The sequence below is a fragment of the Rhipicephalus microplus genome, chromosome X (assembly GCF_043290135.1).
Source record: "Rhipicephalus microplus isolate Deutch F79 chromosome X, USDA_Rmic, whole genome shotgun sequence".
NCBI lineage: Eukaryota > Metazoa > Arthropoda > Arachnida > Ixodida > Ixodidae > Rhipicephalus > Rhipicephalus microplus.
This window is the reverse complement of record NC_134710.1, coordinates 287,911,799-287,926,152: the sequence shown is the minus strand read 5'-3', so window position 1 is coordinate 287,926,152 and position 14,354 is coordinate 287,911,799. Positions and strand designations below refer to the sequence as shown.

General features: G+C 43.2%; 1 protein-coding gene across 3 annotated transcripts in view; it reads right to left on the bottom strand.

Annotated features, from left to right (window-relative positions):
* LOC119161430 (ribosome biogenesis protein BMS1 homolog) overlaps positions 1 to 14,354 on the bottom strand; it is a 166,620-nt gene that overhangs the window by 148,936 nt on the left and 3,330 nt on the right. For all 3 annotated transcript variants that reach the window (XM_075879293.1, XM_075879295.1, XM_075879294.1), the window contains exons 3-5: positions 5,152 to 5,231; positions 3,907 to 4,095; positions 194 to 458 (exon numbers count right to left, since the gene is read on the bottom strand). In XM_075879293.1, coding sequence (XP_075735408.1) covers positions 194 to 458; positions 3,907 to 4,095; positions 5,152 to 5,231 — 534 coding nt within the window. The remainder of the gene's footprint in view (positions 1 to 193; positions 459 to 3,906; positions 4,096 to 5,151; positions 5,232 to 14,354) is intronic.

The window sequence follows — 14,354 nt, the reverse complement described above, 5'->3', positions numbered from 1 at the left end:
CAGCCCAGACGACTGTCTTTGTTTTATATCTTTGGCTAACATTTTGTTAGTCAAATATATGAGTCCCGGCCATTATGAGAAGATAAATTTTGTGACTGCACTCACTTGCTGGAGCGAGTTTCAGATTCCTGATTTATCACAAGGTTACTATCTCTAGGCACAGACCCAACCGGGCAAAAAGCACATTACTTGCCAGGAATGTGTATGTTGGTCTTGCTCTTGAAGCTTGCTCCTCGTGCATATCCATAGACACAGATGTTTCGATCACATTTTGGAGACGTACGAACTGACTCTGGATCAGTCACATCTTCCATTCGGTCCACCAGCAGGTATGGGTGAGATGTCCGCCACTGAAGTGGCCTAAACTTCATGACTGAGATAAATCTCCCGAGGTTGTGTATCTCATTCTTCAAGTATTCCCCTCTGATGAGACCTGACAAGTAGAATAGTTTCGCACCCTGCATATGCAAAAGGCGCACACATTAGCAACAGCATCTGCGATCACACTTTAGTGGACAAAAAGCACAAACTACTACAACACAGAAAGTTAATGGTACAAAAGACACGGCAATGAACGATAAGTTGTCAGAGGGAATCAAATCACATACAAAGCTATTAAATAGCATATTGTAACGAGTGAGCATATCTTCTCATGTTGCAGTTCTTTTGTGCTGCTTTTCCCATGAAGGTCAACCAACTATATTCAACGACAACTTTTCTTAACAGCACCATGAAAGTTACAGAACCAAAGCACATGTCTGTCATCATGGCGAAAAGATAGTGCTCAGGTTTAGTTATAACTTTCATATGCCTTGCTGAAATAAATACTGCTTAATTTACTACAAGACTATACTCAGCGACAACTTTTCTTGGCACTGAAGGGAAAGCTTTGGAGCCAAATCCTGTGCATCCTACCCCCAGATAAGGAAGTTCCAAAGTACCACCTGTATTTTTAACGTGAAATATAAATCTTCCTTCTTTATTTTCTACCTGGAGCTATTTGAGACAGGACGCACTCCCACCTGTAAGATATTTGTATTTTTTTTTACTTTATCTTTATCTGTTGTGACTTTGTGTTTTTGAACGTGTGAAAAAGTGCCACCATTTTATGTGCACCTCAAACGCTAAGCGGCGTCCTCACCTACATGAAACGCTGATGGTGCACCCCCATCACTTTCCACAGCGCTACGAGACTCACACCAAAACGGACTACTTTGCGTAGTTCTACATGTGCAGAAGTTCTGCCAACGTAGCTTTGCCTTTAATGCCAAGAAAAGCTGTCGCTGAGTATAAAAAAGTTACGGGAAGTTCTTAAAATAGTTATTGTTAACCTTGCAAGGGTGCTTTCCTCTTATTTGTATTTTTTATACAGCATCACCTTCTCAGCCCACTCATTTTCCAAGGAAACAATGCGCCCATGATGTCAGTGTGCAACCATAAGCGCACCGTTTAGTTCTCCAAGAAAAATATTTTGTAATAAAACATTAAAATGTGCACTGAACAATGGAAATGTCTTTGCCATTCCTAATTTTCGTGTATATGTTTTTCTAAATGCATTAGCGATGCGGGCGAGCAAAACCTAAAGCAAACCGCAAGCTAACGCCCTAGTTGTGGAGCAACACGAATGCGTGAAAGTCCCACATCCATAGCTTTCGCTCCATTGTCAAGATAGGTTGTCACTCAGTGCTATAGCACTGTTTTGCATGCTATTCTTGTACTATTGCTCTCAAGTTTATTGACATAAACATCTATACATCTATAGTGATCCCCGGCCACTATAGATGAGTGAACCAAACTTCTGTTGAAGTGGTTACAAATGAAATGTTTTCTACCTTCTGGGGGGTCGAATTATTTCGCGAAATGCAATCCAAAGATGTGTCATCTTTTAAAAGAAAAATCTGTCTAACATTTTTTTGTGTGACCATAATGTTACAAAAACAAATCATTTTTATTGTTACATACACATGGTTTATTCACAGTAGCATCAAACAAAATCCTTTAAAATAAGCACCAATTTGTAACAGCAAACAACTTTGACTCGCATCCTTTACCTGTCCGTTCTGGTGTACCTCAGGGGGTCCGTTCTCGGGCCCCTTCTGTTTCTAATCTATATAAATGACTTACCGACTAATATTCCTTTTTCAATTAATCTTTTTGCAGATGATTGTGTTATTTATCGTGAAATTAACGACAATAACGATGTCTCTTGCCTTCAATCCGACATTAACAAGGTCATGGACTGGTGCAACACTTGGAACATGAAACTAAACATTAATAAGTGTGAGCACATGCATATTTCTCGAAATTCTAGCCCAGCTTCCACTTACCACATTAACAATGTCTTTCTTGAAACTGTGCTCTCTTATAAGTACCTAGGTGTTCACATTTCTTCTAACCTGTCTTGGAAAACTCATATTCATTATATCATAAATAACGCCGACCGCATGCTTGGGTATATTTGCAGGAACTTCTCTCATTCATCCAGTTCAATAAAACTATTACTTTATAAAACACTGGTTCGCTCAAAATTAGAGTATTCTGCTTCTGTCTGGAGCCCTGGCATTGAATCACTCATTTCCGATTTGGAAGCTGTGCAGAACCGTGCCTGCCGTTTTATACTCTCCAACTATCACCAAACAAGCAGCGTAACCGCCATCAAATTAAGTTTGTCCCTCCCTCCTCTTTCTCATCGCAGGTCAGTAGCTTCATTATGTCTTTTTCACAAAATTTATTACAACAGCTATCTGAAAAAGAGATTATTAACAAGGCCATCATACATATCAGCTCGAATTGATCACCGCAATAAAGTTGCAGTTCCATCATGTCACACCAAATGTTTTCATGACTCATTCATACCCAGAACTTGTGTCAGTTGAAATGATCTTCCCCATGATATCACTTATATAACTGATAATAATATGTTTCGTAAAACTATTAATCTTCTCTAAATGTTTGTGTGTATATATATATGTTTGTATATATGTAGTACACATGTGTGTATATATAAGCTTATTATTGTTAGTATACCTTTTTTCTTATCGAATTATTGTCATTTATGCCTACTTTATTTCACTTACTTATCTGCTATGAGTTTTTTTCCTTGCTGTTTCACATTGCTTGCGTTATGTATATCTCCACTCCCCTCTGTAATGCCCTCGGGCCCTGAGGGCACAATAAATAAATAAATAAATACATGCAAACTTTTATAAATAAAAATTGACATCCGCATACACCATTTAGAAATAGCTTCTTTGTTGCACTTTACTCATTTCAGTGGTCGATGGCGGCATCTTCTGCAAGCTGTCCGCAGCCGCCCGGGCACGCCATAAAAGCGTTTTGTGGCTGTCTTGCAATCGTTTAACCACAACAGCTGTAGTATGTGCTGTAATCTCGGGTCGGCAGCGAAGTACCTTAGCCACTAGACCACCGCGGCGGGGTGGTTTAGTGGCTGCTTGCCATTCATCGCGTGACATTCAAATTTGTTGCTATCGCACTCATTGCTTCGCCCTTGCAGTGAAACTGACTTTTGTTGGCAGGGATGGTGCACATCAGGAGATGCAAACTTGTAGCAGGTGGTTAATTCGTAGTACATTTAGTGTGTAGTTATGCCGCTGTTCCAGGCAGGTACATATTGATGGGGTTTCACGGTATTGAACAGCCAGATAAAAAGGTCGCTGTACACTTTTGGAAAGGAGCGCCTCTGAAATTTTCACTTCACACCTCTTACTGTGATCTGAGCAGCTCTTCTGGCAATGTTGACTATAACTCCTTCAGGCGTGAATCATGACGCAATATCTGTAAATGTCTAAATTTTGCGCAACATAATTCTAAGGCACTCGCTATTACATTCAAATACTTCTCGCAATGTTGACAATGATGGCAGAGTACAAGTGGATGAAGACTTGCCTGATATATTTCAGTCCAGAATCGATGCTTCATTTGCTTTTTGGTGTGACGCAGAGTCTTGGCATTCTTTATCATGTCCAAGTGCGTGAGCACACCCATGATTCTAGGGAAACCATGAACTTGACAGATGTTCAAAAATTCAAAGGTCTCCATTTCAAAGCCATAGCTGGCATCCACAACAAGCAACACCTAGAAGAGAAGATTTTTTCACATGTCTCCAGAAAATCCACACAAGGCATTTTTAGTTCTAGGTGAGCTGGTGGTACACTGGGCAAAAGAGATGCATTTATGGCTTTTGAAATGTAAGAAAAATGCTTCACATGATACGGCCACCATGATTGTAAATTTTGGGCCCTATTCTGAAATGAATGCAAAAGGTGACAGTCACAAAAGTGTTGCCTTTGGTGTACAATGATTAACTGTTGAACAAAACCAAGAAAGTGCAGATGCCATCTAGTATTATTTACATCAACATGACGCAGCTCTACTGCGTCATGTTGAGGCATAAACAGGGCATAAACAGGGTTGCCTTATTACAATCGGTTGATGATGAAGTTTAGTATTTCAGTGAGACAAGACTATAGTTTCTAGTATTCAAACCTTACTAGATTTGCAAAACATTCTCACTCTGAAGCTCTCAGGAAGCATTAGCTAGGTGTGTTTTCAGCATTAGTTCTTTTGCCAGCATGCCTTTTTCTGGTTTGAACACACCAGAAAGATGAACCATGCATTACTTGCATGTTAGTCGAATTATCGCGTGCCAGAAAATGGTGAGATATTGGTGCAAAGTCGCTGCAGCGGTACACTACAGCTGAACTCTTAGAGCACATCGTGTTAAATTTCCCCCAAAAATGCATTTCGCATCAAGTGACATTTTTTTAAATACTACACTGCACTTCAAACAATGTTGGAAAAGATGCTGAAAGCTTTTTCAAAATGTTTTATATTTCATTTAGCCACAGCCACGCCTGGTTTCGGGGAAGCCAGCGTATGCTCAAAAACGCCCCACTAGGGTCGCTCGGCACACGTACCGTATGCTCAATCCTATGTAGTCTGTGATTTGTAAACCAACAGCAAATGCGACAATGGCATTGCACTGGCAGATTATTGACATAACAATGTACATCACCAAAGGTGATACTGTTGCCTTGCGCAATCGTTTCAGAATACGGACTTTGGTGTCTCACACTTCATGATAAGCAAAAGCAGTGATAAAACCACATCTTGCATGGATTGAGTACTTACCAAATCAGCTACTTTCGCCACATCTATCATGCAGTTAATATCATTGTTGCACTCTAGAAGTGTCAGCCTGCGCTTTTTTCCTGAAATATTAAGACAACGAAGTTGGAAATTGTAATATGAAACATTCACAAGTTCAATGCATACAAAGTAACAGAAATATGTACTTCATTTCAGCTTTAAACTTCTCCGTAAAGTTCCACGAGGAAGGATACTCCCTAATCAAATGTGAACACATGAGGGCTATCCCTAACTGTCTTCTGAAGAATCCTAATTTAGATGGGAGCTGGGCCATTAAAAAGAATTGTCCCTCGTTTCTGAAGAGCACAGAAGTAGAGTCTACACATCAAAGAAACCAGTCTGTCAGACGATTATTATATGTACACGCCATTTATTTCAGTACCCATCATCCTATTATTGTGGTAGCGTTAAAGAGCTCGTTTCGCAGAAATTCCAGCGTCAGTGTCATTGGTTGTGAGCGAAAAAATCACCATCTTGTGCATGACCGACAAATCAAGAAAGATGCAAATAGAATAAATAATGAAAAATTCTGGGTCTGAGTGGGAATCGAACTCGGGTGGTTTGTGTGGCAAGCAGATGTTCTATCACACAGCCATGTGTCTGCTTGTGAATACAGTGAGAATAACTACCTCTGCTTGAACATGCAGTGAAAGTAACTTCGATACTTTACAAACACACGCATCATGTATACGTGCTTGACAATACAACATGAAATATTGCAGCAATAATGCGTGTTACAAGCGTACATCGCGATCGGGCGTCGGAACATGGGATTATCATAATGACTTCATGGTTCAAAGCCAGTTACCCACTGCAAAAGGCACACACGTTATGCACCTATCCCCTTAAGAAGTGGGTGTATAGCAAGTTCGAAAAGATTTCATGCACCAGGTTTTCGAAGCGCACACTAGGGAGATGACATCGCCATCACATCCAACTCTTAAAGGGTCCCCAAATTTTTTCTCACAAGTTTTCCCTTTCCTGTTCCCCTGTGCAGAACAGCAGACAGGAGCATACTAGTTCAGACAGACAAGTCTGCCATTATGTAATAAACTCATTCTCTTACTTTGCTCAGTGACAAATGTACCAACACCTCTGATGCAATTTGTCGAATTCACTCATAAAAATTTGCATGTAAAGACAACGTTATCTAAATGAATTATACACCAATCTTGTTTCATATTAATTTATAATTTTTAGTTGACACAGAACAATACAAAATCCAGATTTGAGTTAAGCATAATTAGTCATTTTGAGCACAACCTTGAGTTTATTTAGTCAAAAGTTGATGCTTCATGACTAAAGCATATCACTTTTAAAGTGACCTAATCTAGGCATAAACATTCCATAGACAAAATTTCTTGTAAGGGATAAACAATATTATAAAAAACAAGACTATAAGCAGTTATGTAGAACAAATTAAGAAAAGGTGCACTGGAGACACGCAACAAGGAAATTCAACCAACTCAAGACTTTAGCTATGAGCACATTGAATGAACATTAGACAGACTTTCCCCATTAGAACTAGATAAAGAAAGAATATCATGTAATTTGTTGAAGTAGGAATACAATGCACTTTGAAAGCACTATTTCTATACAAATATCCTGCATTTTCATTACAAACTAACCTGTGCAACAAACAAAGCATGAGATGCACATTTGTGCTTGTAAACGCACACTGCCGTTAAAAGGGCACTAACGGCATCTATTAAGTCGACGTTGATTGTTAAAATAGCGGTCCAGAAATCTCGTAGTGTTATTTTTGTGCCAATGAAGGGCCTATTTTGTTATAAAATTACGTATGTGCTCCGCATCGGGTTAGCGCACTTCAAACTACCTGCCTCAAGAAGCGGACCGACCGAACCGACTCGCGTCACTGTTGCCGTGCACGTTGCCCTGCTTTACTGCGCTAGTAGTAGCATACTGAAAGCAGCGGGAGCCACCGCAGCAACAACAGCCATTGATCCATTTCCCGCCATTGGCTTCGAGATTGCAGACGTTTTTGTTTCAACTAGGCCACGCTAGATGGCACCACCTGTCGTGCGTAACCACGCGAAAATTGAAGTTTTAAACCATTCGCGCCATTCCCTGTAGCAACGTCCGGTGATTCTTTTTTCCATTAATCAAACAAAAACGAACAGGCAGCATTTTATCGTCTCTTGATGCACGGAATATTCTTTATTTAGTGCAGTTAGATCGATTACTAGTGATTAATCGTAGGCGGTCCGTCTGATGTCATCGTGATCATTTTGTAAATGTCCTCCTGCGGCGCTTGTGTTCTTGGGCATTTACCTTAATTTCTGAGTAAGTAGGACACTGTTGTTGATAATATTGCCATTTTAGATGTCACACAATGAGCTGTCACTCTGACGTAAATTGTTACTTGAATTTAGTGTCCCTTTAAATGCATGATCATGCCGTGTTGCCAGCTTGTACAACTTATCGAGGTTTCACTGTATTATTAGATAATTCACAGTTGCTCATGTTAGCGCCACCACTTTTGCGGTGGCGCTGACACATAAAATGTTTTATGTGTTGTTGCTATGGCGACCAATGTGGCCACCAGCAACACCGGCGTTCACAGCACGTCGACTCTGCTCGCGCGTGGAAAACGTGGTATACGCTCCCAGCTCTAGTTACTAACATGCCATAGCCGCTTTTGCTCACTAGAAAATTCATATTTCCCGCGAAGCATTAGTGACTACGGCAACTCATATTTTTCTTGAAATTGGGTTGTCCCATCGATAGGTATTCGTTGCGGTAAGCGGACCGATGGGCGCATGGCTTTGTTACTTTATCTGGTCGATCGTCTCGCTAGTGCCCTGACCTAATGGGATTAAGGTTAGTGTGGTTAGGTTACTGTGGTTTAAGGTTAGAGTCTGCACGCTTTGATTAAGTCATGACTCAAACTGCAGGTGGGCAATAAGGCCTTCATTTCTCACTGAACTTAGCGCAACTGAGAAAACTTTGAGGCTGGTCGGCTGTTTTGGTGCAGCGTGTTGCAATTTTTGCAAACTTCATGGTTTTGGCGCTGCTTGGGGCAAAAATGAGTATTTGTATCAAATTGGCCCAATCGGCCCAGCTGTTGCACTCCTGTGCATGGCATATTGGGCGTTCACTTCATGTCATCTCGCAGCGAGAACAAAGTATTTGTATTGTTTTGTCATTATTATGATCAGGCATAGTTTTGATATGGTTAGACAGCCTAAGACACCATCCTAAGTCACGAAATCATTTTAATTTTAATCTACCTGAAGGCCCACAGCAATTAATGCTGTGAACATGAAACATACTTTTACTAGCAATGTAGGATTTAAAGTTAGACCTAGTGCATATACGAAGGTCCATAGCTAAAATTACATGCACGCAAGATGGGGACCTTTGAGTTGGAACAGGTGACACAAATGCACTCCTTCAGGTGCCCAGCCACTGCTGTGGCATTAGGATGCGACAGTGCATCCCACACACTCGAAAGTTTCAAAAATTCCATGAACTCACAAACAAATTGATTGATATAATTGATATGTGGTATTTAACATCCCAAAACTACCATATGATTATGAGAGACGCCATAGTGGAGGGCTCCGAAAATTTTGACTACCTGGGATTTTTTAATGTGCACCCAAATCTGGGCACACGAGCCTACAGCATTGTCGCCTCCATCGAAAATGCAGCCGCCACAGCCGGGATTCGACCCCACAACCTGTGGGTTAGCCGAGTACCTTAGCCACTAGACCCCCGCAGAGGGGCGATTCCCAAATAAACAGGTATCAAGGTCATAACAGCAGTAAACACTGAATGGTATTTCAAGGCAAGACTACTCAAACTGAAACAATGTTTTTATTGCGGCCATACCTTATGATTAACCAGTTTTGTGTATGGATAATTAATGCTATCCGATGTAGAACATAAGAAAAGAAATGTGGCCACCCGTGCACAAGATGGCTGCAAGATATTCTTGAGGCGACAGAGCTATGTCTAGGTTAGCTTAGTGAATTTATATGAAACAGCTCTCACTGGCACTAATATAGTCATCGCATAGCATTGGTGGCTACAACAATGCATTGTTGTCTTAAAGTTCTGTTGTCCTCCCGATAGGTATTCGCTGTGGTCAGCGGACCAATGGGCACGCAGCACTGTTACTTTCTCTCGCGAGCGTAGAGCGGGTGCCTAAAATATTTCAAGTATATTCTAGGCACTTGTAGGTATATTCTGCGCGCTTTCACTGACGGCGCAAACTGCAGATGGTCAACGTGGCCTGCATTTCTTGCCGAAATTAGCGCACCTGAAAAAAATTTTGAGGCTGGCTGGGCATTTTGGAGCAGCGTGGCACGATTTCAGCAAATTTCACGGGTTTGGTACAGCTCGGCACAGACACAGCAATCGGAAATTGTGTCAAACTGGCGCAATTGGCGCAGCTGTTGCACCCTGTTTGATCCTCACACAAGTCCTCGAAGAGCTGCCAGATCATGTTCACCGTGTATTGTCCTTCCCAGCGGAAAATAAAGGCATCCTGCCATCCGTTGCTATAAACAGTTCCCCCAGAAGACCACAATGGTTTCCGCGGACGCAACCTCTTCCATGGAAGTTACCGCGGCAGCAGCTGCAACTCGCCCCGCTGATTGAGCGAGCAGTCCGGCGGACCCTTTTGAACTTTGTTGTGGCGGTCCTTTTTGATGCATCCTGCCGTCTGTGTGGGAGACCCCTCACCGAGCGGCTCTCATACGAGAAGGAAGAGCCACGTTGGTGCCAGTTTGCAGTGCAGTGACCACGCCTCAATAGTGGGCGTTTACCTAGGCGGGTGTGGGGGTCACCCTCTCACATTGTGAGTGACATGTGATTGGACAGTGCAATCTGCACCTATTCCCCGATCTAGGGATCTGGGGAAAATGTACCCTTTATAATGAGCTCATTATAAATAGTATCTCACTCATTTCAGAACTCACTAGGTACAGAATGAAAATAAACCCTCTCTTAAGTTGATCTTCCTTCATCCTCGGCATCTTCATCCTGGATCTCCGGGGCCTGCAAGGCCGATCACAACAACTGGTGGCAGTGATGGGATAAGACTCGACGACGGAGAGCAACATTCGGCGGAATCAGCGCTGCGTACCACGACCGCACATAATGGGGTGAGTGCCTGGCTTTGTGCTTGAGATATACCGAACCTTTTAGCCTAGACCCATTAAAAGATAGATGTAACCAACAACTGCCTAGCCACTGTGGTTGTGATCTCAGCACAGAGCCGCACATGATGATTATTTCAGCAAGCTAGGATAAGCAGGATAGCTCAGATAATTCGCTAAGAACATGAGCGAGTTCAGCGGGAGTTTTAAGAGTACGTTGCGGGAGATTTTCGGGATGTTGGGGAGAGCAGAGGAGTAAAAAAGCAATATAAAAAGCTAGGGAGGGAGGTGGCCACGTGGGACTGCTTGTGTGGTTAAGCTTTTGATTTCTGCTAAAGGATTTGCCAGGGTTCAATTTCTCCAGACCCATTATAGAAACTGGTGGGTTTGTGTTTTATCACAGCTCAGCCAAAGCTGAGTTGTCACGATGGACCTGATAAGATTTACGAGAGATAACCTGCTAAACTTGTGTTGAGATCTTGACCTAGAATTAAACGATGGTATGCCTGCATATCAACCTTGTGATGTAATTCCCAAAAGCAAAAGTAACGCGGAAAATATCGAATACTTTGGGAATATGTATTCCAAGGAACAGATAGAGAAACAGAGAAAAAGAGACGGACAACACAGGAAAGCGATGCAAGAAATGGCCGAGGAGAAGGAAAGGTTAAACACGAGTGTGAAAGACTAGAATGCAGAATTCAGACAGAAGGTCATGGAAAAAAAATCCAACTCATGGGGTCCAGCGAGTACGGTCCACGCTATGCGCCTACAGTCGGCGAAAATATTGAAGGTCTTCTCGAGTCTTTTGAGTGCAATTGCGTAGAAGTGTGGTAGAACAGTGACTTTTGGTGTGTTGATTTGATATGTGTTCTTCCAAGTGATGTGACCTGTGTATTGGCTCGCCTTTCTAATGAGCCGTTTGAGAGATCGAAACCTCTAAGGCAGTATATTATTCAGGCGTTTCGGTATTTCAATTGAGAAAGAGAATATAACTGTTGAAAAACACAAGAAAGCAATGTAAGAAACGGACAAGGAGATTGAAAGACTAGATCGCAGGATAGATACGAAACAACAGAGTGGTAAATTTCAACACGAAAGCTGCGAGAAAGAGTTGAGTGCGGTTCGATTCAGAATTGTCACATAGGAAGATATGTGAGCGAAAGGCTCAGAAATGCGCCCCAAGAAAAAGTGTAGACGGAAGCGGTGTCTATGAGCTAGCACATATGAAGGTAGCAGCAGGTTCAAAAATGAACCGAGGTTCACAGCTGCTAAAGAGGCTGCGCTGTAGAGGAGAGACCGCCAAAGGCGAGAGTAAATGCAGGGAAGTGCTGTGCCGAAGGAGTTCTAGCGAAAAAGCTAACATAGTTGTAGACCATTTGGCACAGACACCAAGTGAAATTGTCCCGACGAAGGATCTTGCATGTAGGGTCCAACGAAATCTCGACCCGCCAAACAAGAACACCAGCGTTAGGCCAGCCGAGTGTAAGGAAGCAGCGCAGGGTAGAGGAGCTGTGGACAGCTCCCAGGCATGTGAGCTGCGTTCACGTAAGTGTGTCGCCACGGTGGTTTCTGCATGCGGTGTCCAAGAGGATTTCGAACCGCTAGTCACAGACACCAGGGTGAATTCAGGAGATGGAGTGATAGCAGATATTAGTGAATACAATGTAGTTGTGGGCAGCTCCCAAGAATGCAAGCTAACTTGGTCAGAAGAAAACGGCTGCATTTTTACTAGATGCGTTAAGCTGTCCGCCAGTCTGGAGAGTGAAGAAAGATTTGCACGCAAATCATTTAGACTGCGCCGGCAAGACAGCTAACGAAACCTGCGAGTGTGCTGGTGAGGAACAGATGCAAGCAAAAGGCTAAGAAATGTGCCCCAAGAAAAAGCATAGACAGAAGCGGTGTCTATGAGCAATGATTGCGATCAAAAGCACAGCCCGCTTGAAGGCAGTAGACGTTTGAACGTAGTAAGACGAATGAGACGTTTGTCATTAGCGCAGCACTTGTTTTGCATGCGTCCAAGCCGCTGGACGAGGAGGGAAAGAAGGGTGCATTGGGCGAGCACGCAGACAAAAGGAAGAGGACAGTCAGCCTACCGTCGTTCTATCCACAGCACGTTTAATGGGGCGCGGGAGTACAAGCTCAGTCGCTCACAAGAGGTAGCTGAGCGGAGGGAAGAACACAGGTCGCCAGCAAGGAGCTTGGTGGGGTTCGGAAGCAAGCGAATGGGTTTTGCCATTGTGGCATTCTCCGTTTGCCAAAAAAGGCCCGCTGGGCGTGACCACCGTGCGTTCGTCTGAAGAATGAGTGACAGGCGTGAGCTTTTGAGGACAGTCACTAGTGGATTTGCTTTGACTATTTAACTTTGGGTTTTAGAATATGTTCTTTAAGTGTCTCGGCTACTAGATAGTTATTCAGTAGCCAATTGTAAGTTTCTTTTATTGCTTAAGTAGTGTACGTTTTTGTTTTAAAGAGGCCGTAAACCACCTCCAATATTTTTTTCAAGCATTTCAAGTAAACGCGCGCATTGTGTGCAGAATGCCGTCGCGATCAACCGTTCTGCATGTGGCAGCGTTATGGTCTGCGGGCACACTACCAATTCCAAGAAACAATCCCTCCTCCTTTCCGGGCCTCCACGTGGCGCGCTGTGCAGCATTTCTGACGCGCCAAGCCAAATATGCTATGACTGATCGAGCAAGAGCCTACAATTTCCGATCAGTCTGCAAGCAGCTGTCCAGGCTGCTTGTTGTTGTTCGTCGTGTTCTTCAGGTGCATGTAACACGTGCAGGGCACGGCTTGTCCCCGTACGGGTCCACCGCATTGGCAATCATTTCACGGTGTGCGCGCAACGCAGGTTCCATATCGGCACGATTACGGTAGCCACGGTTCGCCAACAAGCACGCAACTGATGGAGTTGACAGCCAGAGTTGCAGCAACCAGAAGTAGATGGTGTTTCAAGTAGCGCGTCAGCGATGATGAATGCCAAGTGAGATTGGGAGGGGCATGGGAGGGGCGCGAAAAATTCTCACAGCTCCGTGTTCGTCGTACACTTGTGCACAATTTCCCCTCCAACAACTCAATTTCGACCTCTGGGTGGTTTACGGGCCCTTCAAGGTAAGCGTTATGTGATTGCATAATGATGCGCATAGGAGCGTTTGTCAGGGTAGATACGAGAAGGTGAGCAAAAGCGACGTTAGGAGCCCATTATGAGTGAGCACGGAGACACAAAAATATTCTTGTGAATTTTTGCAAGGTTCATGCAAAAGTTTTTTGTTGATTGATTGCTTCATTCGAATGTGCCCGGTGTGGACATGAGTAAGAAAAGGTAGTTCATAAGTTTATGTGTATGTTTTATAATAGTGGTAATCACAAGGGAGAGTTATTTAGTAGTTCATCCACGCAGGAACCCTATAACGTGTGTTTGCGGACGTGTAATGTGGATGTTCCTGGTGCTGGTGCAGCACGACCATTATCTCTTCCTCAGCTCAAAGGAAACTGAGGCTAACTTTGGCTGCACAAAATTTTGGGGACCAAAGAATAACGTGAAGTGAAAGGCTTTTTTTTTTTATGAGTATGAGGCCTGGTGGGCTTAGAGCAGATTACTGACGCTGGCACACAAGTATGCCCCGAAGACCACATGACTTCGGAGATAATTTTCTTGCAAGCAGTTTGATAGAAAGATTATTCTCGAAAAGAGATTGAGAGCTTCGGCGAAAGCTCAGAAAAACGTTTCGACTGCTGCTTTGAGTTTTGTTATGCTATTAAAGGAAGGTTGGTTCTAGATAATTTTTCGGACTCAATGTGTCTCAGTGCGGGCAAGGCGCTCTCCCGTGCCTGTGGTTGTGTGAGTATATCCTTATTCCCAGAAGGAAAGCAACAAGGTACAAGTGGAAAAGGGTCCTTGGCTGGCGTCATCAGCAAGGGCCTGGAGGATGCCACAACACATTAACACTTGAGCAACCTGTCCGGCTGTTCACCTTCAGGTCAAGTCTAGATTTGTGGGGTTTTACGTCCCAAAACCACTATATGATTATGAGAGACCCCGTAGTGGAGGGCTCC